The sequence below is a fragment of the Labrus bergylta genome, chromosome 9 (genome assembly GCF_963930695.1).
Source record: "Labrus bergylta chromosome 9, fLabBer1.1, whole genome shotgun sequence".
Classification (NCBI taxonomy): Eukaryota; Metazoa; Chordata; class Actinopteri; order Labriformes; family Labridae; genus Labrus; species Labrus bergylta.
Genome location: NC_089203.1, coordinates 15,927,297 through 15,952,880, shown reverse-complemented (window position 1 = coordinate 15,952,880; position 25,584 = coordinate 15,927,297). Strand labels below are relative to the sequence as shown.

Below are 25,584 nucleotides of genomic sequence, written 5' to 3'. Positions count from 1 at the left end.
AGCACAAGGTCACAAAAAGACACAAAAGTGAGCGCATGTGAGCAAGTATAGACATGTGTGCAGTCTAGACACTTATTTACAAGGACATGGAACTGTTGTACAGGTGATGCATGTGACTATAGGCAGCCAGGCTGTACAATACAATTCATAATACACAGCAAGACCTGTTCATAATCCAGATTCTCACATATCCTGAAAACAAACTGTCACAATGAAAAAAAGATGTGGTGCAAGAGATTTTTTTTTTTTTACCTTCATTGACTTCATCGCTTTCTTTGTCCACTTGAGCCTTCAGCACGTAGCGCTTAATCAGACGCTTCATAATCTTCTACAAGAGGGAGACATTTCATAGAAAAAAGGTGACAAGGTGATGTGACAACACATGTATGCCTCAAGTGAACAAACTTATCCTACTCTAATTACTGGTGTGCAGATATCATGTTTCCTTGGCAGGCACGCACGCACACACACACACACACACACACACACACACACACACACACACACACACACACACACACACACACACACACACACACACACACACACACACAGAAAATCACACAGCAATAAAAGAGCAACGTTGTCTCTCACAGACTGAGTGTCAAATGTTGAGTATTGATCTGCAGCCAACGGGGACGTCCTGCAGACGCTGCCGAGGCTCAGACAGTCAATCTTTGCATGTAGGCAATCTTGATATGGATCGATACCTGTCACCTCATGTACAAATGTCTAATAGAGTGACATGTGGGTGTGTGGAGTGAGAGGTCTCACGTGTTTCTGTAGTGGAAGTTGAAAAACGGAGCCCATGTCAAACTCTGAGAACAAGGGTAAAATGTAAGATTTTTCATTTCACTACATATTCAATCCCTTCTTTCTTTCAGCTGATATCTTTTAATTCAAACTCTGTTAAATCCCTCTCTTTCCCTTTATCTAATCTCCTGACGTTCCTTATCCTTCTGTCTAGTCTGTCATATTTGTATTTTACCTCTCCAGACCCCCTCTCATTTCCTCTTTCATTTTTTCTTCCTATACATTTTCATCACACTGTTGCCCCCCTGACTTTGTGTCTCTAAACCTTTCTCTGTGTGTTGTGAATCTCTGTCACTCAATTTATTCTCATTCTCATTCTTCCATTCTTGCTCTTTTCTGTGATCTAGCATCTATCTCTGTCTCTCCGTCTTACCTGGTATCTGGTCGGGTGTTTTCTAGACTTTCTGGGGATGAACTCCTCGCCTGGACGTGGATAAGACCTGAAGCGCTCATCCTGAAGAAACAGGGAAGGGAAGGGCACAAAAACAGCAGTTTCATGTAAATTTCACATTTCAAGGTTGAGTGATACTCTATAATGGAAAAGGGTGTTAGAGGAAGCAACACACTGAAGACAGCAAATAAGAGGCAGGGAGCATTTTGGGTAACACTATTTTGATAGTCTGTCTGTTGACAATCAACAAGCGATCAGTAGATATTCAACATAACTTTTTCAACAGACAAGTAACATACATTCAACTAACTATTAGTAGACTATAAGGTGCATTATCAGTAGATATTCAGTTGCATGTCATTTGATGAGGGATACTGTTGACTTTCAACTGACATATTGATTCAGAGTAGTTGAGTGTCAACTTACAAGAAGTTGACAATCTACAGATAGTTAGTTGAAAGTCTAATCAATAACCTGTTTAAAAGAATAAGAGAGTTGGAAGACACTTTTTTGTAAAATGTTGTAACAACTTGAAATGCACCTTATAGTCTACTGGCAGTAAGTTGAATGTATATAACTTGTCTGTTGACGAGTCTTGTTGAATATCAACTGATACACTGTTGACATGCAACTGAATATCTACTGATAATGCACCTTATAGTCTACTAATAGTTAGTTGAATGTATGTTACTTGTCTGCTGAATAAATTATGTTGAATATCTACTGATAGCTTGTTGAGTGTCAACAGACGGACTATCAAAATAAAGTGTTACTGCATTGTGTGTATCTAGTGCTCACAGATGTCTCCAAAGAGAACACACACAGAGTTATCAGCATCACTTGGCACGAGTGAGTCTCTGTTAACTTATTTCTAGATTCCTTCCACGTACACGACCTTGCTTTGCAGGTTGTGTGTCATTTTGGCAACGCAGTGTCAAAATGAGTTTTAGCTTATGTGTGGACACTCACAACTAGCTGCTACTCTTTATGCACTGAAGCTGCAGAGGCCTGGATATATCTAACCTAATATATCATTTGGATAAAGGTTTAAGAAAAGGATTTAAAAGCTTTATAACTAAACCTTTTTTTTAATTCAAACATTATGTTGAGATATAACCAGGTCTACAGTAGCAACTTTAGAGTTTAGAGACATGAAATGAACAAAGCATTTTTCTTTTTCTGTGTCATAAAAACATCTGATTTGATTATCCAGAGGAGCAGAACTGTACAACATACTGTGTGCATACATTGATAAAAAAGAAATATTGAATGTGTCTGCACTAAATTGGAAAGCGATTCATTCTAAAATACAAAACCGTAACAAAAACATTTCATAAGTTCCTCATGAAGCACCTTTAATATCCCACACTACTTACAGAGAGTTCAATGATGATGACAATACAACATTTACAAAGTGAAGAGTTCAATAAAGTTCCCTCTCTGATTTCATAACCATGTTTCTGAATATGATTTGTTTATGCTTGAATCTTGTGTTATTTAAGAGAACAAGATACATATTTTTATGGGTCTAAATGAAGATTTAGTCGTATGAAAATTGTGAATTAACATAAAACATAAAACCATTTTGTTTAAAAGCTCACTACTTTATTAAAGCATGAAGGCAACGACTGTTTCATCTTCATGTCAGAAAATACATCTTTCTTTTGTGCAAAGGTTTTCCAACAGTCTTTGTTTTGTACTCTCTGACTTATTCTCTATCAATAAGCTGCCACGCTTCCTTCATTTAGTGATTTCAGTTTGTTTGCTTCTGGCAAGAAATTAATTCTCCTCATTACTGTGAATATATGAAAGATATTTTCACCATAGGGCAGGAACCTCAATTACTGAATGCACATGCACGCACGCACGCACACACACACACACACACACACACACACACACACACACACACACACACACACACACACACACACACACACACACACACACACACACACACACTATGACTTGCTTAGCTTTGTGAAAATGTTCAGCTTCAGACTTCAATCATGAGCTTTAGTACATCCATCCCCAAACAGGGGATGTGCCACATGAAATATACATGGACAAAAAGCCCGAAAGGCGGAAATTACTGATTCAGAAAAACAATGCCGTCTTCTCCAAATCTCACTTGACATTTTCAGAGCTGAACTGTGGACATGTGAAAGCTTATGTATTGATCGCTTGCTGCACCTGCTTGGCTCTGCAGTTAAACTGTCAGAGCTGCACCGAACTTTAAGAGCTCACAGAGGCAGCAGGGTGTATCCCATCTTGTCCGCATCCAAAAGCTGCCCAACCATTAGAGCAAGCACAGGCAGATCTGGCGGCCTGACTAATGGCTCAGCGAGGCACTGAGGTGAACCTTTGAGCCGAGGAATCAGACAGAGGAAATGGCTGCAGAAAAACACTAGCACCAAGATGGATTCTGTGTTAAATGGCCTGTACTATTTTTTTTCCATGCATGACTTTCTTTTCATTACAGTGATTTTATTTAGATTGACAATTCTTAAGAGGGAAATGAATGAAGCTTAAGTCCCATCCCATACAGTATGCTGTCGGCAGGAATAACTTGTTCTTCATGGGTCTAAGCCTTAAAGGAGCAATATGTAACTCTGACACCTAGCGTTTTAAATAGGTACTGCAGTCTAAATCAAAACATTGAAGAGCGTTTCTCCCGCCTGCTCCTCCTTAGAGTCAATGTGCACGCAGGTTGCCATGTCGTGGACACTGAAGCTTCAGTATTTATCTAGCTCTATATTGGTCTTAAAACCTTTCCGCGTTTCAACCTCTCTCCATTTTTCAAAGACATCTGCATTATTTATCCTAGATTAACCACGTTTCTGTTCATGGAGCTTATCAGAGTAACAGTTTGCTTGCCCGCTTTTATTGCTGTTACACCTGTTGGTTTGCCATCAGCCTGATAAACTAAGGAGGGTCCAAAACGGCCGTGTGTGGCTGCCTGAAAACCGCCTACCTTCTCTGGTCAAAACATAAACAGAACATTTTGCACTGGAATCTAAACTTAAAATAATTGCTGCTGCGTTGATAACAGAGAAGCCAGCACTTCAACATAGCCTTAATGTCTGATGATATAGTAAGGTCATTTTACGATTTAATTAAGCATATATCTTACATATTGGAACTTTAAGGGTTAGTTTAGTTGTTTTATGAGGGGTTGTATCAAGTATTATTAGTAAGTCAGTGTATTGTCGACAGTAAATGGCTGTCAGCACAGCCTCTGTGCACCACTGTTCACATGATTTTGAAGATTTTCAATGCTTCAGTTAGCCATCAGCAAGACCTTTTCTTTTTAATCTATGTTTCGATCCCAGTAAAGCCATCTGAGGACATTGGACATATTATATATGCTGATGATCCAGTCATTTCCAGTAATGCTTCCAACATAAAACATACACATTCAAGTTTGAGATCCTAAGGGGTAAATTATTGAGCTTATCCTTTACCCTTACATCCAGAGGCCACATAAAAACAAACAAACAAAACTCATTGAGCTGAGGAAGGGCAAGTAAAATAGGAAAATCTGGATATAAGTTACACTGGTTGTAAGTGTGTCTGCCATTGCGGAAAAATGTACCATTAAAAAAATGAAATTCACAAAAGCAATGAGAGTAAACTTGAGACGAAGCAACTAAAAGAAAAAGCTGGTACTTGCTATCACATCATAATATAATATTAATTTCTTCTGCACATGCTGAAAAGGAGGCAGAAAAAGAACTTGCATGTTGTCGTAAGTAGATAATTGAAGGGGCCAATAATTACCACAGCTCCTGTAAAATGGTGGAATATTTGATCAGAAGCACTAGCAAAATTAGCACATTTTAACAGATACTGCAGCTGTGTTTGAAAAATCATAAATGATGTATTCATCACAATGTGAAAAACAACATCAGCCAAAACGCTGTTTCCGGTGCCACCCAATATATGCCTCAGTTTGTGTCTGTGGTTTGTCATGAGATTATAGGAATCAAAGAGATCCTGTCACTGACCTTGGCCTGTGAGTTGAGCATCCCCAGCTCCAGCTCGTTGCTATGGAGAGGGCTGTTAGCCTTGCAGAGGTGTACCAGGCATGACTTGATGCGGAGGACCAGGTAGTAGAAGGACTTTGGACTGGGGACCAGGTTATAGGGGGCGGGCAGGGTGCGCCCCTCGTCAAAGTAAGAGAGCCACAATTTGGCTCGGGCGAACTTCCACTCGACATCGGCATCCTCCTGCAGACACAAAAACCCTTTTCACACATACGGAAATGTCCTGAAAAACTTTGGAGATTTGGCTACCCGGAGGGACTTTAGGCTATGTGTGAACGCAAACAGCCACATTTTTCTCCCCCTGACAGGGAAAGTCCCCCGCTGTGAGGAGCATATGTGAACGGCTAGGTCGGGAGAATCTCCGGAGTGGTCCTCCTGTAATTATCTAGATATTATCCGGAGTGCATATGTGAAAACGGCTAAAGAGAGAGAGTGAAACAGAGTGTTAGTTGAGAAGAAACAAAAGCAGATTTCAGGAACCACTGAGTTATTTCACTCAGGAAATTTGACCCCATACTATGGAATAAGGTACTCTACAATACAATAGCTGCATGTTATTACAAGTAACTTTTATTAAAGCTGTTTTCAAAGTTAAAGCGGAGTCAATGCGTTCACATGCCTGGGCAATAAAACCTGAGTCTCATTCTGATCAAAAATTATTATCATTAAATTTCATTTTAATACTTTTTACATGAATAAAATGACATTCAATTGGGATGAGAGAAATTATTTGGAGTTACAAAACTGTATAATTGTTTTTAGCTCAGCCTTTGCAACAACTTTTCCAGTGTGACTCCTGTATCAAGTTTGTATTCAGTGTCTTTGTTTTCAGCCGCTGAATTGACCGTGTATGACTCTTGGTATTTTCTAGTCACTCCCTAATCTTCCTGCAGACACATAGGTGATCAAAAATCAAATCCTTATTGACCTGCTGACATTATCCAAACTTTAATTCTGTACCTCTATCTCCTGGTAGGAGCTGTTGATCATGGCGATGAGCATGTTCAGGAGGACGACAACCATAGTGACGTTATAGACTCCGTACAGCACGTAGCCGATGTTCTCGATGAACTTATGGTCGTACTTGAGCACCACTGAGATCACTTCAGACAGCCCGAAGATGGACCAGAAAAGGGTCTTAAAACTCTCCTCCACCCTGCAAGAAAGAAGATGTAGCTGTAAGCAAATAGTGAATGACAGCCAATAACACCCTAAATGCAGGATAAAGTGGTGGGGCTTATGAGGTGGCACTGATGAAATACCTGATGAGTCATGTCCAATTACATCACATCATCCCTTTTATTTCTTGCACACACAAATGAAAACACATTAACCTCCTCTCACATATACTGCTCTACAAATACACACACAAAAACATGTTTTATTTCTGCATAAAAAGAAGAAAATGACTCAACTTAAGCTTTTATAAAAATGATTACATTAAGTCTATAACCTGTTCTGTTGACTTTTGTGCTGAATAAACACAAAAATAAACTGATCTTGTTTCAAAAACAATTCAAATCCATTTTTATTGCCATTGTATAAATTAAATGTGTAAGTGCTAAGTTTCTTTAGGTGCATTAGAAAAGATCAATGATGAAACATTTCATCCCAGGTTTAACACAACATACACACACACACACACACGCGCGCACACGCACGCGCACGCGCACACGCACACGCACACACACACACACACACACACACACACACACACACACACACACACACCACGTGATCAATTTGATTTTAAATTGTGTATTTTAAATATATGAATGAATGACATTTTAAATGGACTTTTATATGGAGAAAACAAAGAGCAGTGGCGGTTGACATGCAAGGTTCTTAAGCTCTATAGCCCCTCCTGACAATCACCATAGATCAAGCACAGCTAATGTTGTTACATTAAATAATGTGTGTCCTTTTTCCTGAAGTAGACCCTCATATCTGCGTTCAGCGAGAGGGATCATTCACCAAGCGCATGCACAGCCCATGAACATTGACATTCAGGTATATGTCTGCCATTAAATATTCCATGAGTAGCACTAGCTGGCATGCAGGGGGTTGAAGATGACGGCAGGGGCCTCAGTGGGGAGAGAGGAGCTACCAGGTTGGATTGCTGGAGGGGCTGGAGATGGAGGGGGGCTGCTGGATGAGAAGATCTGTGGGATCCTGCATTTTTTGGAGGGTGAGTTGGAGGGTGAAGAAGAACTGTTTCATTCACACACACACACACACACACACACACACACACACACACACACACACACACACACACACACACACACACACACACACACACACACACACACACACACACACACACACACACACACACACACACACACACACACACACACACACACACACGTAGAGGCACAGACGCTCTCAACCTCTCTCGCTCACATACAACCACATAAAAGCAGAGACTCCTGAGCTCCACCCTTTGAGAAGGAATCCTAAACACACTCTTTAACCTCTAACCAGACCTCTGCGTGCTCTCTGCCTTTCTCACTCAGCTAAGAATGTGCTCTGCCAAAGTGCATCGAGTTTTCTTGAAAAACTCACCGCCTTCAAGGAAAAAACAGAAAGTAACACCACCTGGAAGACATTCTGTGGAAGCTCTGTAATTACTTGGGCATTTAAAGCAACCATTACTCTCTCTTCTTACTTTCAGGATAGAACAACCTTGTTCATTGTTGCTCCTCATTTGAAAGTCTCCTCAGTGACTCCCTTTATTATAATGGCCTTTGCTACTCTGTCTGCAGTTTTCTGCGCATTACTGAACTGTAACCATGATAATTGCTCAGAACAAACCATGTGTTCGTACTTTCAACCTCTGAATAGATCGATTATCCTATAAACTTCGAAGACAAGCCCTCACATGGAAAAGTGTTCCCTTTTTCATTCAATTCAATTCAATTCAAAAAACTTTATTTGTCCCTGGGGGGCAATTCAAAGATTTCTGCATGTTAACATGATTTTCAAGTTGTTTTTTTTTAAACTGTTGGGCCTTTTGGGCTTTTATTTAGAGAAAAGACAGTCGATGGAGTCAGAAATCAGGGAGAGAGAGAGAGTGGAGAATGACATGCAGGAAAGAGGCCACAGGTCGGATTCAAACCCGGGCCGCCCGCTTGGAGGGTCACAGCCTCCGTATATGGGGCATGCACGAACCACTAGGCTACCAGTGCCCTTGCATGTTTACATGATTTGACAGTCTGATCACATGTCAACAAGGCAGATGTCTTTATGCACAAGATCGCTGCATTGATCATTTGGGTATGAAGGTTGTGCGCAGACCGTGAGAGAATGTTGAATGTTACACTGAATGTAATCAGCAGGAATAAAACGCTTTCCGTAATGAATAATTGCTGCCATGAATGTAACTCAAAACCCCAGAGAACTCTTCCCTCAGAACCTTAAGGCCATATAATGTGCTTTCAGTAATGGTATCCTACATGAACTCACACTTTTTCTGTCAATGTTAGATAAGACTAAATTATTCCACATATTTTTTTCTCTTACTGTTTTTTTCTTGTGTGAAAACAAAACAAGACTTTGCATTACTAAGTACTTTGTTGTTGTTAGCAGGTTTTTGCCACAGATAAACTATGGCTGGCCAAAGGTTAAATAACAACGGTTATCTTTCATTGGGAGTTACATACTGTCTTCAGGAAACAGCGTCGTGTCTTACGTTCCCCCTACTCACTCTGCTTTTATACCTTACCTCACATGCTGTATAAAGTCATGCATCAAACCTGCACGAGTGTTCGGAACCTGCTTGAAAGGTGAAAAAGTTTTGCTTGCTATCAGCGGTTTAGGTGGTGACTGACAGAAACATGTAATCCCCTCTGGGCTTCCAGTAGCTGTCTGCACTTGCTGTTGAGACAGTTCATTACTACAAATCAGTAAACTCGACACTCAACCTGACTCGACCACTGCTGATACCGCTTCTCTCACAGACTCGCAGTTCTCAAAACTTCCTGTGCAGAGTGTACAAAACCAACAAGACCCCCTGGGGGGGACAGGGCTAGATTTGCTCATGCAGCAGTCACATAGCACTCGATGCTTGTTACACTGTTAGCCGGGAGATATTCTATTTACTGTCTATTATTTGCATTGAATTTTGTATTTGTTTATTGTTCCAGGCCTTTAAGTTTTTTTCTTTTCACAACAGTAGATAAAAAAAACCTTGAAGGTAATAATAGAACTATGTAGCCTTTAAGGTTGTATTTTTACTGCTTTTCTTCCAATAATTACCTGCATATCATCTTTGTGTGACCTGCACTAATGTGATCTTGAAAAAAACCCAAAAAAAACACTCAAACCTCGCAGCACTAAGTGAATTATCCTTTTCCGAAGCTCTCCTTGCCCTTGACCCCTGCCCTCTCTAAATGTAAAGACAGCAGCCATTTTCCCATCTCATCAATAACATTTAAACTGTTTTGTCCATGAAAGAAGAATTGATAAATGCAAATAAAAACATTTACCGTTAGAGGTCACAAGGCATTGATTCACTTAAATGATCCGACACACTCGTGTTTCATGCTGAGACTACTCACAATATGAATCTGCTTCTGACCAGACGACATGCAGCGAACCCATGTAATCATAGAAAGAACCCAGAACCAGAATGACATTTGAACAGTTTGACACCACCTCATCTGTTTAGTTAATAACTACTTTGGGAGAGAAGTGTCTCTCTCTTGGCTCACATGGCTGCAGATAAATGATAACTCATCACAGTGACACAGCGCTCTGGAGTAAACACACACACACAGTCACAAACATTAATAGTAGTTTTTTTAGTGGTATCTGTCTTTTTTGTTGCTGTACCACATCGCTCCAACATCAGACAGACTATTGCTGTGAGACCTAAAGCACCAGAAGGATACAACAATACTCACTCACTATTCACATCACACACATCCACATAGCTTTCTCGCAATCACAAGTGCCGGGGAAGGTGATTCTGGCGGAGTTGCCTTGAAAACCAGTTATTTTCATCCTTCTTTCCTTTAATAATGTCTCATCGCTTATCTGGAGCCTCTCTTTACTAGATAAAAATGCTTTCCAGTGGCTTTGAAATATGAAACAAAATAAAAAAAAGGGGGACAATTATCTGCTCTCGATGATGTTATATCCTCATTATCTTTTTAATCAAATTATCCTGTCTTCCAGCTCTTCTTTCCACTCGTGTGAAATGCTTGCTCGTTATAGAATTTCAGGTTTCCAAAATGTGATTGTAGATAATGATGAAGGGCTTTGTTCCAGGCCCTGTTAATGTGTTATTAAACCAGACACTGGCAGAGACAAACATACACACATAATTAGACACACAATATAGACATGAATGTGTTAGAAGTACACTTATACTATAGTCAATGGTGTTTTAGTGATTTGGAAGCAACGACTAATATGATGTTCTTCTGCAATTAACTGAGAGCAATCATAGCTAGTAGATCAACACACACACACACACACACACACACACACACACACACACACACACACACACACACACACACAGACACAGACACAGACACACACACACACACACACACACACACACATAACCACCAATACATCTCATTACTCTTTTGATTAGATTACATATAATTTATCTTATATGGACATCACAATCACATTGGACAAACCAGATGCATTGCTTGAGTGTTTTAGCACACATGCTAATTCTCAACATGTGTCCACATGAGGATTTTGTGAGAAAAAAAGTACTAATAAAGAGAATTCATATTATAGTAGAAAGAGAGAGAAAGGAGGAGAGAGAGACAGAGAAGCTAAGATGTAAAATAATAAGAGAAGATATAAATGTATGAATTACATTCATGTGTAAGCCATAAAACAATAAAACAAAGGCATTTTTAGCCATTGTTTCAGTCCTCTGTTAAAGGCATTACTGTTGGTCTCCAGTTTTAAGCGGGTAGGTAGAGCGTTCCACAGTTTCGCCACCTTTGCAGAGAAATCAGATGGACCAAAAGTACATTGGGACCAGACAATCATCATTGATGGAGGCTTGTGTGATTGTTCTGTAACAATCCAACTCAAAGTCACCATATTGTAATATTTCTACATGTCTCTATACGATAGGTAGAACTTGTGTTGCACATTGCGCTGTCGCTCTGTTTGGACCATATTAAAAATGAGCAATGCATACATCCAAGTGAACGTTATTCTGTGCTAAAGCTTCATGATAAAGAAAATGACATGCAGTATGGGCGCAAGGTTTGCTGTAGTAATTATTGAATTTGCCTTTAGTTATATATAGGATAAACAGTACTACATTTTAGCATTAAAAAATGTGAATACATTTGAATATTAAAATGATAGCGCATACACATTTGAATGTGATTAGAGAGAAATATCTGCAGCCCTAGTCCTATCTGTCCTATCTCTAAATGTCTACAAGGAAATGCTGTTTTTTTTACTCATTACATCCATCTGAGGAGAACTTGTTAATCTGTTTCTGGTGAGTCTCGATTCATCTGTAAAGAACAAGTTACACAAAGGCTTCACTCCGGCTTACTTCAACGGTATGAACCCCAGAAAGAAACTAGTTTTGTTGTTATTTACATGCATTTAAATGACACTTGTTTACTGGAGAAAAAAGCGAGCAAAACAACTTTTGAAATGTTAGTTTGTTATAAAGAATATTGATAAAGGTATGCCGTAAGAGTTGAGGGTCTTTGTGCATACGGGTAACACTGATGCATGGACAGCCAGTTCTGCTGTGTATGATAATTTGCTTAGCTTGTCTTATTCTCTGCTTCTCTAATTAGTTAAATCTGATGGAGATGCCTCTCAGGGACAAAGTGTAATTATGAAACACCTCAAATGTATCCTGTGAGATCAACAACATCAATAAATTTGGAATGTGTCTTTTGCTAATGTCGGCTGAGGTGCCGGTCTTTTGTGTATTATGCAATATGCTGTTACAGAGGTAAATGAGCTGCTCTGGATAATGGAGCCTTTTTTAGACACCTAAGAATGGGATGATTTCATTTCAAACTCTTTGTGTGTGTTTGTGTGTTTTATAAGCACATGGTACAGCATGCAGTGAATCAGCAGGGACAGTGGGCATCTGGAGACAGAGACGGACAGTAGGTTATTATCTGTTATTAAGAGTGGCAGCTCCCAATAGGCTGCAAACAACATGGTGGCTTCACACACACCAACACACAGACACAGGCACACACTTAGCCCTGCAGGACTCTGACAGAAAAGAACTAACTTTGTTACCCAATCTCTCTACCAGACTCACACAAACACACTCAGGCCACATATATCATAGTGTGCGTCTGTGTGTGGGAGATGGGTGAGTCACCTCGGCTCGGCGGGAGCAGTCCAAACCCAATCACCAACAGGCCCAAATCACCCCCCCCCCCAGAGACATGTTCACACTCTCTCCTTGTCTCTTCTGCTTTCTTTTTGTCTCTCCTCTCTCCCCTCTTCTCTCTCCCTCACCCCCGCCTCTCCCTCTTTTCTGTTTCTCTCCTCACTCGTTTTCTCATTATATCACTGCTTTTATATCTTTCACCCTCCCTCCCCCTCTAGCACAACTTCCATCTTTCATCCCAACAGCTTTTAGCTATTTCTGTCACTCAATCTATTGGTTTGATTTATACTTTTTCCTCCCCTCTTTTTTCATTATTTTTCTCCTCTCATATATTATGTTTAATCTGAAGTAATATTCCCACAGTGGCTGAATGTAAATGTAAAAATGCAAATGTAAACTATGTGAAAGTCTGCACCAGGCCTTCTGCCTGGTCTCTCCCCTTCTACCCTTCAGTCATTAGCAACATATTAAAATGATTCCTCTTGGATCACTACCTCCTCTCCTCTCCTCTCCTCTCCTCTCCTCCAGTGGTCAGACAGGCAGGTAGTCAGAGTGACACACAGGTCTAGATGAATTAACTTTAAATATTACATTGAGTTTACAGTTACTTTCTATGCATTGCTCCACATGAGCCTTCATCCTGGCAACAGCCAGGGCTTGCCCACTGCAGCATTTAATGAATGCATGAACGCTGCTCCCATGATCAAGAGATCAAGATTCAACATATTGCTACTTCCATAATATACTGTTGGCATACATGGGAGAGAAATATTGTTCTCCTCAAGTCAGACTAAATAAACTCAAAAACATACATAAATAAAAAAAGGAAACATACATAAATAAAAGGATAGATAAATAAATTTTAAAAAATGCTTCCCTGCCCCTGTGTTTGTCTGTATGTGTATGTGTTTGTGGGTGTTATTTTTTGAGAAGAAGCGAGTGAGAGAAAGACAGAGAGAGAGAGAGAGAGAGAGAGAGAGAGAGAGAGAGAGAGAGAGAGAGAGAGAGAGAGAGGGAGTGAGTTAAGTTGACAGTGAAACAAAGTGCAGGAGAGGGAAGAAGAGGGGGGAACAGATCAAAAAGTGATGTGTGTGGCTCAGGAGTCTGCTTATTTATGTATGTGGCAGACAGCAGGGTATGATATGAGGCAGATAGAGAGCAACTTAAAAGGAGGAGGTTGTGATAAGAGTCTTCTAGAAAGTTGGATGGGAAATTTATTAAGTGGGGAATACAACGCAGCAAGATGAGTAATTAAGAGTGTTTAGATAGCTGAACATCAACTTTTTAATTTTGCTCTCTCGCTTTCTGTTTTTTTTTTTCTGCCAATCATTTACCTCACGTTGTCTTTTTTTTCTTGTCTTGTTTTGACAGTAAGCAACACAAACCAAAGATTGTGAATTCATGTTGGTCCCCTTTTCTGTGGCAATTGTTCAATAATCAGTTTTATTTTTCATTTCCCAATTGAAGGTATGACACTAAAAGTGTTTAACATTATCTTAGTAGATATCAAATATATCCTACCTAAATATATTGTTGAGGAAAGTCAAACTCCCTCCGGGTTTGTTGTTGAAGGTTTTATTTCTGTATATATTTGTCTCCCCCTCTGTCTGTTTGTCCTTTGTTTATTGTAGCTACGTGAAAACGACACCTCTGCCTTCCTTCCAAAGCTTATAAATACTCTCTATGCTCTTTTCTCTCTCTCAACAACGTCTTATTCTCCTTTCAGTCCCCGTCTCTCACACCAGGATATCAGTCTAGCCACTATGCCTTAACTCAATCCGTGACTCTAAACTCAATAACTCACACTCTTTGTTTCTTCCTCAACCACCTGACAGATCTTCAACTTCATATTCAAAACCTGGAGTTCTATGTGTCATCCTTTATCCACTCTACTCTTCCTTTTGTCTCTGTTTACATTCCTCCCCTCTCTCTCTCTCTCACTCTCTGTCTCTCTAAATTTCATTGCATTATATGGCTTTGTCCATGGCTTTAATCTGATATGCTTTCAATATCACTCATACCATCTAAATGCTCATTGGTTCTTTAAATTCAATCATGTTTCAATAGTATGAGCCAGGCTGCTGAAGCTACTAACCAACATCAGACATAAAGCATCACACTATGCTATAGAAATGACGGTCAAGTGAACAAGTAATCCTCATGAACAGCTTGAAAAAAGATCAAATCTGTAGAATAGACATATGGTTCATTTTCTGATTCCCTGGTAAAGTTATTTACATTGAGCTTGTGTGTGTCTGTTGCGCTTTCTGTTTGACCTTCTCCCATCCTCCCTCATTCTCTCCCTTTTCTTTTTTCCTTCTTTGTCTTTGCATCCCGACAGGTCCACCGTGTTTGCTCTAAACAAACAGCTGAGCCAATAACAGTCTCCTCTGCATCTTCAACTCTCCCCTGTGGTTCTCCTCTCATCCCTCATTCCCTCCTCAACCTAGCAGACCTGATCTCCTTTCTTTTTTGCACTGCAGTTAGCTCTCACTGTGATAGTGCTACACATATTCACTACTGACTCGACTATTTGACTTGAACATAAGTATAATCAATATGTAGAGTATTTCAAAGGTCCATTACACTCCTTTGTTTCTTTTATTTCTGTCTTCTCCAAAATGTGCACATCTTCGACCTCTGACTCTGCCCAAAACACTTTCCATACACCCCTCCTTTTTATCTTCCTTTACCCCCCGCCCTCTCCCTCTCTTTCTCTCTGCAGTGTTGTCATGCATGGCTGACCACGGCAATGTGTGAATTATTAGTACATACATGTTTGCACACTAAGTATCCCATTAAAGCCTTCAGAAATGAACAGGAAAGCAGGGGAAGTGTTTGTGTGTGACCCTTGTTTGTGTGTTCCTGCTTAAGTGTATTTGGACATTTCTGCGTGGGCACCTCGACAAAGAGCATGTGGTGAGTTTCTTTCTTAAAGTGTGTGAGTCAGAAAGCTGTCTGAGTCCCCGCGCCTCTGGGGATTGGGCATGTGTGGCTATTAACACTCAGTATTCATTAAGCCCTATCCAGCTGTGCATTTACGTCTACATGTGTCTGAGTTTGAGCTTCTGTTAGTGTGAGGATAGCCTCACTCCTCAGCCACACCCCTCCCTGTCTTCTCCTCACATCCCTCGCTTCCAGCCTTGGAGCCCGAGTGGCCCCTCCTGGGGCATCATTACTCCTTCCACCTGGCTCCCTCCTCATCTTCCTGCATCAGAGCTATCAGAACAGCCTTTTCCCCTGCCCTCCATCAAACATAGCCTGTCACAAAGTCACTGCCCACACACACAGACACACAAAACTGAGCACAAGCACACACACACACACTTACATCCATACAGGCATGCTGTCTGCTTGGTGACAGTTATATTCACGTTTTGTCATAGTCAAGAAAACATATTACAGTTCCACCTTTTCGCTGAGTTACTAAACAAGCACTGACATAAAGAAGCCGGTAAAAAAAAGCCTGACAATTCTATCAAAAATGTATGAAAATTGAATAAAAGTTTTTTTTTTAAATGTATATATATCCATATATATATATATAAATTTGCTGACAACCGCGTCACAGACAGGTTTAGACTTAAAGCCACACTGACCCCTAGTGGTGAGATTGACAACAACATCATATTTCAGGAGGCTCTGTCATGCTAAAAGCATCTCCATGCAGCAGCTCCCACTGGGAAAGCAATTTAAGAAACTGTCAGAGGAACACCAGCGTGGCTCATTAAAAAGCAGACATGCAGGGACATTTTTCTGTCAAAACACCCAAAAACTTCTCTTACATGACATTCAGTCAGAGGTTGTTAAGTTGAGCAAAGCAGTTTCTATTTTTAACATGACTGTGGTAATGCTCACTTTCAAAATCAGCCTTGATGGCGATCTCTAAAGTAGAGATCAGATGTGGAAAAGGAAAGAAGTACAAAGCTGATCTGTACACTCAGGCTGAAAAATGAGTGTCTCATGATGATGATGATGATAAGGCACCTTCATCTGCTCAGCACAAGTTCTTTCTGTACTTGTCCTTTGCTTTTTGAAAAGTCCTCTTTATGTCTGACTTTCGGGTTGTGACCGCAATCTATCTGACCATCCATTTCAGCTCAATCAGACTCTTTTACTACCTGTCTGTCAGCCTTTCTGTCAGTGAACTCCCTCTAAGTCTGTCTGCTCATCACGTTGTCTGGATCTTCAGCTCCGTGTGGGCAGCCAAGTAGAACTCACGGCCTCTAAGACCCCTGAGCTGGGGGACAGGAGAAGGTAGAGACAGTCTGGAAAGTAAGGCCCCTGACACTGGATTCTCATCACACACCTTTTATTACTAGTGAATCTATGTCAGGTGGATGTCCAACAGGTCATGAATACATGATTTGCTCCCTGGCTTCACATACTCAAAGGTGATGGGATCATGTGAGGATACAGGTGGTCAAACATCTGGTGTGTTTTTCAACACCATCTGATGCTGCAGAATGATCATCAGATGCTGCGGGCCCCGTGGGACTGCCCATCAAGAGTTTGGCCCTCCCATGAGAAATTACTTAACATGACCATTATCGTTATTGTATACCTTTTTTCATTTGGTTCGCATCTATAGCTGCCTTGAAACATTAGTGTATGGAATATTGTGGGGTTTTTTCTGGATGAATGTCTGAAAGAAAGAATTTCATTTCTGAAAACATGGTCGAAGTCCACCCTCTGCTGGTAATGCACTAGGATGGTTTTGAATATGACGTCATCCTCTTGAGAGTTTGAGTATTTTTTTTTTCCAATTGAGCCGGGGGGGCTTCTCCGCAGCCAGCACCAGCCTAGCTTTGTTTTCAGATTAGCACAGATTTGTTTTGTAAATGGATATAAAAAAGTTATTCACTAACAAGGAACGGTTGCCTAATACAAGGGTCGCCTAGTGAACTGTAAAGTTTATTGGTGTTGCAAGACGAAATGGTTTGTGCAAAGGTCACTTTGCCAATCTGGTGAATAATAGGCGAGTGCAGCTGCGGGGTGCAGATGTGTCTTAACGCTGTCATTATTCATTCATTTTGACCGTTTGTTTACAGTATACAGTAAATAAGAATACACATTGCAGTGTTTTATTAATATACATATTGAAATATTCAATGTGAATCTGTAGTTGCATATAAGGCTGAAATGAAAATGACTTTGGTTGTCTGGACCCGCCCTTACAAATCAAATGCCCAGCTTATAACTTTCCTCGGGACTGATTTGATGTTAATGCATCAAATGTTGACTAAATTTACTATTTTATGGATGCAGTATAGGTTTGTGATACACAATAACATCTGGATCTTTTTTCTGACTTTTTGAGACATTGAACATGTGTGATGAGGCTGAGAGATATTAGGCTGTAACCATTAGATGTACAGTATAGATCCGATATCAGCAGATGTATGAACATTTGCCTAACACTACAAATGTACAGGCTCAGAAAAGAAATCTGACATAAAGTCTGCCAGGAAACCAAATTCCCTAGGGCAGCAAGAACAGCTGGAAACAATGGCAATGCACCCAGGCTCTTTAATTAGGTTTTTTATCTTGGAGGAGACACTTGAAACACTTGACACAGTGAGGGAAATAACTGGACCAGAACATAATCCTAAATAAGAATTCTAGGAGTACTTTGCACAAGTAACAGCAAACAAGCTTGCAGCACAAGGTCATGAGGAGAGAACAGTGCTGACATTTGGCAGCAGTATATCATGGCTGCGAATACAAAGCTGAGGGCAAAAAATCAAGTCACACTTTTGAGCTATTTTTTTAATGTGCTCTTCACTGATATGAAAACCTGTAAACCTGTGAGGTGACTGATTTCCAAACCTTCCATGAGTCAGAGTTACTTTGTGCCTTTTCTATTTTTGGCTGTCTTGAAAATAGTAAATGCACATCTGAACCTAAACCTACCAGATGTAAAAACTTCCATACACAGACTTTTCCTTTCTACTTAATAAAAAGTGAAGAACAGTGTTTGACAGTCTAATTACAGCCAGACTTGTAAAGCACACTTGGCTCTATTAGATCGTGTCAGGTTATCAATTTAAATCTGTAGATGTCTTCCTCTGAGAAAATGAAGAACGATATCTGACATAGAGACACTTCAGTGAGGGTTTTTGTTTTTTGATGAATGATGATAAACAGACTTGCTGAGAGATTCTAAAATCCTAGCTCTACATCTTGAGAAGGTTCTCCCCTTCATTCTAAAAATAAGATCAGACTGGATTTATTATTGGAAGGAACTACTGCACCAATAAGAGGAGGTTGTAAATGTGATTCAGCTATCACATCAGAAAAACATGGACATTACAAAGATAAGTTTAGATGAAGAAAAAGCCTTCGACTGAGTCGAATGGCCAAATTGTGAAGCTGTTTTGGGCTTGGAGACACATTCTGCAGATGGGTTAGGTTGTTGCCGTACAAATGCTGCTGTACGGATCAATGGCCAATCCTCTTTCTTCTTGCTCTTGGGGAGAGGGACTAAGCAGCGGTGCCTTATATGCCCACTGTTATTTGCAGCTGTGACCAAGCGCTAGCAAAAGCTAGAAATAACGGCCCAAACATCACTGAAATCTTTGTCTGTGATTTAGAACACAAAATAGCTCTCAATGTGTGAAACTACTCATTATAAATGGTTCACTGTGGACTCATGTTAAGTACAGAATGAAAAAGCATACAAGTGAGTTGCAGTTACACCCAAATAGCAGATTTTTTGTAAAACGGTCTTCATAGCATCAATTTCAAACACCGTTTTTTTCAATGCTAAATTCTACTTCAGAGCACAGTTGGTCGATTCAATTCACAGACTGCAGCCTGACACGTTATACAATGACGGGGAAAGCTCTTTTGCCTCAGAGAAACTTAACTACATAGTTTAGCCTGGCATCAAAAACCTCTGAGATACTGTCAAAAAATCTCCCAAAGCTCCCCATGCTCTCAGTATACTTTCACATCCACATTGATCTATTGATTTAAAAATCAATAGGCCCAAGATGTTTCGCTTCATCCTTAACTGCATGTCAAATCAAAGTTGTTTTCATGAAACAGGAGGCATTTAAATGTTAAAACTATAGATGTGTTTGCCCAGGGTTCAGACTGAAGCTGTCATTGGTATCTCTCACTGCCACCTGCCACAAATGTTCACTTTGTGTTTTTAAAACCAGTGACACAGGGGACAGGAGGGAGGATCGCTCTACAAAGCCATGATTTCTTAAAATGTGAAGAACTTTCACTTTTCTAACTATAACTTTGTTAAAGCTCTGAGATAAAACTATAATCCTACAGTGTTTGTTAAAGTTACATAAAGGTCCAACCCATTTACCATTCTCCAATTAGATACAAGCATACAGCCTTGATTGCTGTTATTAGGCCAGAGGGAAGATTACAGTTCGATCTCTGCCACTGATATAGCATGGAGGATTTAATGAACCCAGCAAACAGCCTCATCAAAGAGGACATGTGCCAATTCTGATTATCCTCAGGATTTACATGTTTAATGGTTTTGTTTAGCAATTACAGCCCCATGGGACCCAAATCAGATACTTCTGACCTGAGTTATTTTTCTGTTTACTGTCGACACTCAGTACACTATCAAAGCTACAACTGGTTTGTGCAAACATGCAAATGTGAAAATCTAGAAGTACATTATATGACAAAACACAGAAAGTTATTTTAACTTCAGTCTCTGTTGACTACTTTCAAAAGCACCTGAAAACTAATTGATTCAATCTGTTTTTAGTCCTGCCTCCTGCTGTGTAGTGTTTATAAATGTGCGTCTTTTTATGGTCTGGTTTTTATTTGTGATAAATTGCTTGCTTTTATTTGACTGTTTTACGGTCTTATTTAAACAGTTTTACCCGTGTGAAGCACTTTGTGACCTTGATTTTTCCAAGGTGCTGCATAAATCAATTGTATTTACCTATTAGACCTTACCCAACAAATGTTAAGACATAACCACCATCTACTCACACAAATCTGAAAAACAAACAAACAAAAAAAAACACTCTTGCCGTCAGGCATTACTCACGTGGTGAAAGCAGGATTATACTTTGCTCCCAGGTAGTACGAGTACAGGTTGAACATGCCGATCATGAAGGCCACGAACACCATGATGAAGATCACCATGAACTTGAAGATATCTTTGACCGTGCGCCCCAAAGAGATCTGCAGCGGGCCAAAGCTCTCATTGGCCGGCAGGATATAAGCAATGCGAGAGAAACTCAGCACCACAGCGATGGCGTACAGGCCTTCTGAGATGATCTGGGGGTCTGAGGGCCGCCACTTGTTCCTGGCTGCAGGAGAAAAAAAGAAAAAGACAAGCAGCTGAGAAAGTTGCTAAGCTTGCATCTGACAGAGCTACTGCAGAGTCAAGCCAGAGGTCAATGTTTTATACAGGGATACTGGTTATTAGTAGTTTGGAAAAAAACTAAAGATCCCTGGATCAATTCTTACACATTATATTTTCACATTTAATCGCGTTCTAATGCATTAGGTAAGCAAGTTTAGAAAGTGTTAATGACATTATAACAGCCAATATTCTTCCATTGCTGCATTTGTGATTTTAGGATTCAAATGTTGTATCAGATCTTATCAATGGATCTGAGGGTTGTTACTTGTCACTTTTTTACACTTTCCTGTTTAACACTTTTGTGAAATTGAGCATTTCTTTGGTTACGCCTTGAACTCTTAATGTATGGAGCCAACTTTTGGTTACAGAAGGATCTAAATGTGTGCAGAAGATGTTTCTGAAGAGCATAATCTTGACTTTTAGGAACATGGTCTTTGAAGGACAAGAAGGTTCAGTACAAAGGGGGATTAAGTGAAGATAGAATGAGATGTTGGAGGTAGGAAGGTGAGTGAGGAAGGGAAAAAAACAAGTATGAGACAGTTGAGGGATAATGAGATAGTGGCCCAAGGAGACATAAGGCCAAAGAGAGAGAGAGAGAGAAAATGGGAGAAGGGAAGTCATAGAGACACACATGACATGTAGATGGAGAGGATAATTAGACAGATGGAAAAATGTGATTTTAAAGACATGAATCAAGTAGATATTACAAACAGAGAAAAGGGAAGAAATATCACTCATTTGCTTTAAACTGTGACTATCTATGACAAGGAGTGTGTATCTTACACACAATGTTTGCTCTTTCCAGTGAAGACATGGACATTTAGAAATAACTGACCTTCTAATGCAGCTACATCTTTATCTTCTGATATGTCATGTCAGACTCACACCACCAGATGACAGCACTGATGAAGGTTCCCTTAGTAGGCCACGTACGCTGTACAGTCCACCATAACCTATACCCTATAGACTGCGGTTTCAGTGTTTCAAAGTCGGACTTTTGGTTCAGGAAGTGGAGTTAAAGTGTTTTTGATCTTGATTTCTCTGATGCACAAAATAACAGTCTAACACATGCCCACATGCACAAACTGTGTGCACATATAACATATTTGAGTTTGTGTTGAAGTGCAGCAGCGTGTGCAAGCATTTAATATGCTGCGCTGCCGTCCAAACTGTACAAGGATCAAGCAGTGCACCTCTTTGTTTAAATATCTTGAAATAAGTTGAAAATGACATTTGCTTCTAAACAATAATCCACTCTGATTTTAAACTGTACCTGCTTGGGGTTTGAATTAATCCTGACAATTTTCCGCAAGTATTCATCCGACTTACTGCCCTATCAGTGACTGAGGTAGCACGATGTTTCAAGCAGCTCAGGAAAGTGTTTTATTGTGTGGTGTCAAATTGGCCCTTTGTGGGGAAAAGTGTCTGGTTGATAAGAGGCGAGGCAGTTTAACAATTTGTGCCCCAGAAAGAGACTAAATAGAGGAATTTGATTATCATGAAAGGTAATCACAATTGCTCGGAAGACAAAGAAAAGGACTTCACACAGAAATTCGTACTGGAATACCTAAACTTTCGGAAATTTTGTGCAAAACCCACAAAAGCAAATATTCATAAAACTTGGCAACCTTAAATCAAACATCAAAAAGCTCACACATATTTCTTACCATATGTGAAGTAGGCAACTTCCTCAGGCAGTAAGGCATTGCTGAGGTCTTCGTCAGGTACATGCAGGTCCACATACTGCTGGGCTTTGGACGCCTTGAGGAACGCCATGAACCGTGCAGTATAGGACGCCACGAAGATGGACAACATGCCGAAGTCCAGGACGTTCCACAGATGCATGATGTACTCCCTGGGCCCATCACTCCAGATCTCCTTACACTCTGACCAAATCATACCTGGGGAAGAGGACAGGTGGATGAATACTAAGATGGAGAGCACAGGAGGAGAACACAAATGCTCAGGACGAAGAGGCTCTAAAAGGAACTCCTACAAACATAAAAGGAAGTTTATAAATGCACAGACATGCTCACACAGAAAAAAAGACAGACACTGGGAACAAAGCTAATTAACTATACCTACTCATTCAAACATGAATCCATTTAGAGCTAAGGTGAACACACAAAGACACACAGAGACAGACAGAGACACAAAGAGACACACACACACACACACACACACACACACACACACACACACACACACACACACACACACACACACACACACACACACACACACACACACACACACAGATTCCTCTGTCATTCTATATTTGGAGCCAAAACAAGGAGAAAATTGTTTACTGAAAAGGCAGCCCTGATCAGAATCATCTCTATAACAATTACTGGGCCTTTGAAGCATGCAGCTGGAATTACAATTACCTTGCTTTACCCAAGCCACCATACACAAACACACACAGGATTCACACTTGGGAAAACACACACAAGCTGCCAAAACATTACCATGCCTGGAATAAGAATGGCACAATAACACATAAACAAATGAAATAGAGCCATATGTGCACCAACATACACAAACCACTCACATAATGCTGTTGTGTGTGTGTGTGTGTGTGTGTGTGTGTGTGTGTGGAAAGGAGGAACAGCAGCAGATGGGAAGCAGCTGAGGTCTGACAGATATTGCCATTGGCTATTTATTTGAGTATTTGAGTATATTGACTTGTCTTTCTCTGTGCTTCCTCAAGCCTGTCTTCTTCTTCACTCATACCTTTACTTTCATTTCATTTAGCCTCATTTTGTATTTCTCTCTACTCTTGTCTCAGCAACAAACTCTCTGGTCAACCAAATTTTCCCTCCAGCTCTTCGATTGGACTCAGAGGTGTGACCAGATTTTTCACAAGTCTCCATCTGACAAAGACACTTCTATTTGACCTTTGCTGGGTTGAAGAGAATACATTGTATAGTTAAGACTTTGTTTTCATCCACATGGTTTAGTGATGTATTCATATTTCATTCTGACTTATATTACATTTGAGAAAACAGTCCAGTCACTTCCCTCAGCCTCTTGTAATGAAGATTTATGGGTCAGGATTTTGTTGATAAAAAAAGACATTCAAATCCTGGCGACAACAGCATCAAAAAACTCTGTTTGCATATTAATAAAGCACACTTGTGTTTTTGTTTTTTTAAATGAACCATTTTAAGAGTTGATTCCTCAGGAAACATTTTAGCTTGACTCTCTAATGTGCAATTCTTTATTATGATGGAGATTCTGTTTTCACAGTGAATATCTTACACAGAGCAGGACACACGTCTGTTAATCGTTAATTATCAGCTTTTTAAAAAATATTTAACATGGATGTTAATGTGAGAAATGATGATCAGTACCTTTACCTTCTGGTACATTGGGTTTTTGGTAAAATCTGAACTCTGCTGTAAGAAGGATCCCGGACAACCTGAACAAGAGCATATCCCCTCCTGTACTATGGAGAGCTTATAGAATAACAAACCAAAATTCCTGTCTCTGCATGGGGCGCTTTTATTGTGAAATGCTGCTTGAGCTACATGAAGGTACTTCCGAAGCGACTCTATGTGAAGACAGTGGTGATATATATATTTTTTAAATTGAATAATTGTTGAATTTCAAAACAGACAAAATAAACTGTGAATAATTTAACGTTTTCTAACTCATCATGGCCTCTTAAAAACTCAAATCTATTGACATTGCAAGAGGTGATGATTTTGTTGTTTGTTGATATTACTGTAAAGGTGTTATGGTTTATTAAGCCACCATGTTAACTGGCAACTTTTAGCTGAATGAGTCTGTTGTTATTGTAGCTACAACAGATGATGAGGACAGAGAGTGTCCAATCAAATGCTTCTCTGTTTATTTTTTAGTCTTAAAATGTCAAAAATAGTAATCATATATGTCTTTAACTAGAACAACCACAAACACACATAGTAGCCAAAAGTCGCCAGTTAACACAGTCACTTTTTAAATTGTAACAACGGTAAACTTCAGTTAATTATTATAATAAATAACGTCTTTGCTAAAGGATTGATGGTTAACAATGTCAAACTTTTGATTAACCGTGCCCACCTCTGATCTGACATCATTTTGCATTTGAATTGGATGTCACGGTGAAGAAAAAAAAAAAAAAAAAAACACTCTCACAGCAAGTGTGGACTGTATATGGGAGCAGCTCACTCACCCAGCACCCACTTCATGATTAGCATCTCCGTCCAGGAGAACTGGGTGGTCTTGAGTCTGAACACCTGCCTCGGATGGTCTGTGATGGTCTCATTGGGCAAGTTCTTGACTCCCTCGAAGCGGTCAGAGGCGTTGATGATCAGCAGACCCAAAAAGATGGTGAAGGAGACGGCATGTGCTACGAACTTCATGAAGGGGCTCCGCAGGATCTGACCCAGCTGGAAGAGAGAAGATCAAGGTGGTAATATGATATATCGGTTCCATGGTTAAAAGTTTAAAGAGGGAACAGTAATATTTGCACATAAGGGGACAGCACAAAAAGCCGTCAACATAATATGGACAGTGAATCAACTTGTAAATAAAATCAGATGACATTTTTGCAGACAGACAACACAACAACAGCCTCAAAATAGTTTTCGGACCAACACAACTCAAGTCTTCTATCCTCTGT

The 25,584-nt window shown here is 40.0% G+C and overlaps 1 protein-coding gene across 1 annotated transcript in view; it reads right to left on the bottom strand.

Annotated features, from left to right (window-relative positions):
• Positions 1–25,584, bottom strand: part of LOC109993025 (short transient receptor potential channel 7) — a 47,623-nt gene that overhangs the window by 2,664 nt on the left and 19,375 nt on the right. Inside the window, exons 5-11 of the mRNA XM_020645838.3 lie at positions 25,135–25,351; positions 22,625–22,858; positions 20,637–20,901; positions 6,211–6,406; positions 5,212–5,433; positions 1,187–1,267; positions 253–328 (exon numbers count right to left, since the gene is read on the bottom strand). Of these exons, the coding sequence (XP_020501494.1) occupies positions 253–328; positions 1,187–1,267; positions 5,212–5,433; positions 6,211–6,406; positions 20,637–20,901; positions 22,625–22,858; positions 25,135–25,351 (1,291 nt within the window). The remainder of the gene's footprint in view (positions 1–252; positions 329–1,186; positions 1,268–5,211; positions 5,434–6,210; positions 6,407–20,636; positions 20,902–22,624; positions 22,859–25,134; positions 25,352–25,584) is intronic.